The sequence below is a fragment of the Trachurus japonicus genome, chromosome 18 (genome assembly GCF_045865225.1).
Source record: "Trachurus japonicus isolate A0001 chromosome 18, Traja_1.0".
Lineage (NCBI taxonomy): Eukaryota > Metazoa > Chordata > Actinopteri > Carangiformes > Carangidae > Trachurus > Trachurus japonicus.
In genome coordinates, this window is record NC_140924.1 from 2045331 (window position 1) to 2050930 (window position 5600).

Genomic DNA, 5600 nt, shown 5'->3' on the forward strand with positions numbered 1-5600 from the left:
TATATATGCTCATTATACCACGGCAACACTGTCCATAAACCTGATAGAATAACATAAACAGATGATTGGACGGAGGGGCGGTGGCCTCACCCTTGGCGGTCCACAGGTCAACCTCCACGGTGGGGTTTCCTCTGGAGTCCAGAATCTCCCTGGCGTGAATCTTAGTGATGGACATCCTGACTGTGAGACAAGGAGACAGAGAGACAGAAAGGTCAAAGGTCAGAGGTCAGAACGAGACAGACCAGGACAGTGCACTGCAAAAACTCTACATCTTTCCAAGAATATTTGTCCTTTTTCTTGTCCAAATGTCTCATTTCTAGTCAAAACTAATCTCTTTCCACTTTAAATAAGACTCATCACCTAAAAATGAACTTGTTTTTAGATCATTTTCACTTGTTTCAAACAAATATTCACTTGAAATAAGTAGAAAAATCTAAAAAAAAAAAGTTTTTTGTGCTTGTAATAAGGAAGAAAAACTTGCTCCACTATCAGATTTTTCTACTTATTTCAACTGAAAATCTGCTTGAAAGAAGTAAAAAGTGTCTAAAAACAACCTTCCTAACTCCTTCCTTCCTTCCTCCCTTCCTTCCTTCCTGCCTTCCTTCCTTCCTTCCTGCTTTCCCTTCGTCCTTCCTGCCTTCCTTCCTTCCTTATTTCCCTTTGTCCTTCCTTCCTTGCTTCCTTCCTAACTCCTTCCTTCCTTCCTTCCTTCCTTCCTTCCTTCCTTCCTTCCTTCCTTCCTTCCTTCCAGCAGGAGGGTTAAAACAGTAGAAGGAGAAAAGAAAAGACAGATTTCTTCCTATGACCTTGAAACAGGAAGTCAACTCTCATCAGTGGCTGCGTTTACATGAACTTCAGTACGTGCATGTAAACGCAGCCAGTGTGTGTCTGTCTGTGTGTGTGTGTGTCTGTGTGTGTGTGTGACCTGCAGCAGAGATCCTGTGTAGCGCCATGACACCCACACACACACACACACACACACAGACACACACATGCTGTCCTCTACTGTCACACAGCCAATCAGAGAGCTCCAAGAGGAAGGAAAGAGGGAGATACCATTCTGGTGTCAGAGGAGGGGTGTGTGTCGTGGTGGAGTTATTAATACAGTAAGGCCGCTGTGTGTGTGTGTGTGTGTGTGTGTGTGTGTGTGTAAAACCCTCTGACCTTTTCCCTGACCTTTCTACACAGGTCAAGGCTTCTTCCTGTCCTTTATAGAGTTACAGTACACACACACACACACACACAGACACACACTCCTGTCCGTGGTGTTGAGTGTTGACATTTGCAGAGGGATCAGTGTGTGTGTGTGTGTGTGTGTGTGTGTGAGCTGATAAGTGAAGGTGTCAGTGGCGTCAGATGATGGTTTCAACCTTTAGTAATCTGATTACAGAGGAATCAGCTGCACCTGAACACAACACAACACAACACAACACAACACAACACAACACAACACAACACAACACAACAGGTGACCAGAGTGTGAGTCTGTCTGGTGTTAGCTCGGTCTCATTTGATATCCTCTGTGTCTGAGAGCCTGTTATGTAATACTGTGTGCGTGTGTGTGTGTGTGTGTGTGTGTGTGTGTGTGTGTGTGTGTGTGCGTGATAGGTCAGGCCTGTCTGTCTGCAGAACAACAGCTGAGTGGCTGCAGTCCACCTGAAACCACATGTGGCCTTTACAGAGACTTTACTGTACAAACACACATGATGCAACACACTGTACAGCTAATACTACTGACTACACTACAGATTACACTACTACACTACAGATTACACTACTGATTACACTACTGATTACAGATTACACTACTGATTACACTACAGATTACACTACTGATTACACTACAGCCAGTGGTGTCTAATTTGTTGTAGTACACTACACTGACTATAGCTACAGTACAGCTAACAGTAGCCTACAGCTAACAGCACTGATTACAGTACAGCTAATAGTACAGCTAACAGTAGCCTACAGCTAACAGCACTGATTACAGTACAGCTAATAGTACAGCTAACAGTAGCCTACAGCTAACAGCACTGATTACAGTACAGCTAATAGTACAGCTAACAGTAGCCTACTGATTACAGTGCAGCTAACAACATAGCTAGCATTAGCCTACGTTACAGTACTGATGACAGTACAGCTAATAATACAGAACAGTAGCCTAAAGCTAATAGTATGGCTAACAGTAGCCTATGTTACAGCCTACTGATTACATTACAGCTAATAGAACAGCTAGCCTACAGCTAACACTACTTATTACACTAGGAGACTACAGCTGACAGTTATAGGCTACTGACTAGAAACTATTACCTACATTAGTCAATTTTTACCAACGGTTTGTCTCTGAGGCTTTTACCCAGCATCATAACAACATCCTCTGTCCTTAGACCCTCACATTGAGGAACTGAGGAGCAACAACTCCAGAGGAAAACCAGGAGAAAGCTCAGGGTGAGAGATGAGAGACGTTGTTACAGACAAGTACAGCTAACAGCTAACAGCTCTGTACTTTAATGATCTATCTAGTGGGGTTTGGTTTGGTTTGAGCCCTGTAGACTACTTTAATGAGAGATCTAGCGAGGTTTGGTTTGGTTTGAGGCCTGTAGACTACTTTAATGAGAGATCTAGCGAGGTTTGGTTTGGTTTGAGCCCCGTAGACTACTTTAATGAGAGATCTAGCGAGGTTTGGTTTGGTTTGAGCCCTGTAGACTACTTTAATGAGAGATCTAGTGAGGTTTGGTTTGGTTTGAGGCCTGTTTGACAGATGCCTGGTTCCCTATAACACTTGTTAAAATGTTTTTTGTGTTCATCTTTTTTGTGCCATTGTTGTGTGAGCTACTGGACTAACTTGAATTTCCCTGCTGGGGATGAATAAAGTATTATCTATCTATCTATCTATCTATCTATCTATCTATCTATCTATCTATCTATCTATCTATCTATCTATCTATCTATCTATCTATCTATCTATCTATCTATCTATCTATCTATCTATCTATCTATCTATCTATTACAGGGGGTCATTCCTATGTTCCCTCAGCCTTAATTATGTTCCCACATTTCTAACTTTTGTTGTCACAGAAAATTAGGCCCTATAGATGTTCCCACAGCCCTTTTATTTGGTCCCACCATTGGTTGGGTTTAGGCAATGAAGAAAAGAGCTGGTTAAGTTTAGTAAAAAGACCCGGCAGAGGCTGGACAGGCCAGATAGAGAGAGTCCAGATAGGTAGAGAGAGTCCAGTGGGAACATAGGGCCTCATTTTGAGAAAAATCTGTGAACTGTGGGAACATAGGGCATGTGTTTCTGTGTGTGTGTGTGTGTGTGTGTGTGTGTGTGTTTGTGTGTCTTGTTCACTTGTACCTTCTTCTTTTTCTGTTACACAAGTAAAAACACTGAATTATAAAGTGTCTGTCTGTAGACACATCTAGGCCTACTGTACGTTATCTCCCCCTCTCCCCTCCTCTCCCCTCCTCTCCCTCTGGACTTTGTTCTCTCTCTGTTTGTCAGTTTTCTGCTGCTCTTCAGCTCTTTGACCTTCACGCTGCTCAAAGTCAAAACTCTTTTTTTTCCTTCTTTTTCTTTGTGTCTTTTTTTGTCTTCAGATAAAGAATCAAAAAAGTTTAAAATAAAATCAGACAGGACATGAAACGACCCCCCAGCAGCAGCAGCAGCAGCAGCAGCATCGCATCACACTTCCTCTGCAGGAGAACTAACAACTCACACAGTCTGCAAACTATAGACACTGGCCTTTCAAAATAAAAGACTGTGCCTCAGGTGTGGGGACAGTTTTTAGAGTAGTAGCTATAGGAACCAGGAAACAGACTGATATGACCCCCCCCAGCCCCCTCCTACCCCCCCACCAGCAGCTGTGGGAGCCTACCTGAGTTGTGTTGCTAGAGGAGAGAACAGGGGTGTCGTCTGTGGCCGTCTGTCTGTCCGTCTGACTGTCCGACTGACGTGGAAAGTGCCTGTCTGCGGCGCTGCAGGGTTTTTATAGACGCTCCCTGACCGAGGGGGGAGGAGGGAGGGAGGGAAGGAGGGAAGGGGGGAGGAGAGAAGGAGGGGGGAGGCAGGGAGCGTCTGCATGGGACAAGACTGCAGGAAACAGAAAAACCAGCTGACACGGCTGAAATAACATCAAACTACCACACAGGGGTCAGGAAAGGTCAACACACAGCAGCAAAATTTACATTCTGGTTATTTACACTATGTAGAACTCTTAAAGGGACAGTCCAACATTTAGTCAGAGCCTCGATCCTCTCACCATAATCCAGTGCTTCCCAACCTTTTTTTGGTTGGGAACCAATGTTCGTGAGCTGAGCTGAGCTGAGCTGTCAATCAAGATGCACCAGCTCAGATATTTTTTATATACACAAAACTTAAAAATTTTCTAGAAAAAAGTGGTACAATTTCTCAAAAAAAATGTAAAAAAAAACGTTCAGAAAAAGTAGTAAGATTTCTAAAAAACAAAAAAAAATTCTAGAAAAAAGTGTTAAAATTTCTCAAAGAATTCTAGAAAAAAGTGGTAAAATTCCTCAAAAAAGTGGTAAAAATTTCTCAAAATACACAAATAAGGTGATGTACACTATGTAGAACTCTTAAAGGGACAGTCCAACATTTAGTCTTCCTCTCACCATAATCCAGTGCTTCCCAACCTTTTTTGGCTCATGACCCCATTTTGACATCACAATTTTCTGGCGACCCGGGAATGATCGTGAGCTGAGCTGAGCTGTCAATCAAGATGCGCCAGCTTAGATAGATAGATAGATAGATAGATAGATAGATAGATAGATAGATAGATAGATAGATAGATAGGTAGATAGATAGATAGATAGATAGATAGATAGATAGATAGATAGATAGATAGATAGATAGATAGATAGTACTTTATTAATCCCTTGGGAGGTTTCCAGCAAGCAGTACAGCACCGATCATACATTAAAAAGGCACAGATAGATATAGAATATAAAAATAAATATAAAAATATAAAATATAAAGTGCAGTCAGGGCTAGAACAACAGTAATAAATACAGATATTTTTATATGCTGCATTTTATTGGGACCTAATGTAGTATATTCGAGAAAGTGAAAGTATACAATACAGTTGCTTAAAGGGACAACGAGGAGTTTCTATTTGGTTATAAAAAAGTCTCACATTAATGTGGATGAATCTACGCTACTCACACTTGTTAATGGCTCCATTTTCGATCAATATATCATTTTGTCTCTATCGTTCTTCTTGGCAAGACGTCCGTCCGTCTTGCAGCGGTCCAAGAATTTCACCGTCCGCGCGGAGGCTCATGGTAAGTATAGTATGAAAACACTTTGCTTTCCAAAACTCCTCGTTGTCCCTTTAAGATTGTGTATGTGGTGTTTTTTAATCATCATTTTTAAAAAAAGAATAATAATTAGTTAAGAAAATTATTATTATTTTTATCAGTCATTTTTTTAATCAATTACTAGACATTTCAGGTTGAAAAGCACTGCCATAATAAAGAATGTAAAGTGAAGCTTCCTGTGTGTATTGGACAGAACGGTACACGGCAAAGATACTTCACTACTCTAAACCGTCTTTGGTTTTGGGTTAGAAGTCATCGGCGCA

At 41.6% G+C, this 5600-nt stretch overlaps 1 protein-coding gene across 1 annotated transcript in view; it reads right to left on the reverse strand.

The window, feature by feature from the left end:
• Nucleotides 1-3948, reverse strand: part of LOC146968260 (beta-enolase) — a 471092-nt gene extending 467144 nt beyond the window's left edge. The window contains exons 1-2 of the mRNA XM_085760179.1: nt 3879-3948; nt 91-180 (exon numbers count right to left, since the gene is read on the reverse strand). Of these exons, the coding sequence (XP_085616305.1) occupies nt 91-175 (85 nt within the window). The 5' untranslated portion in view covers nt 176-180; nt 3879-3948. The remainder of the gene's footprint in view (nt 1-90; nt 181-3878) is intronic.
• Nucleotides 3949-5600: the final 1652 nt, after the last annotated feature.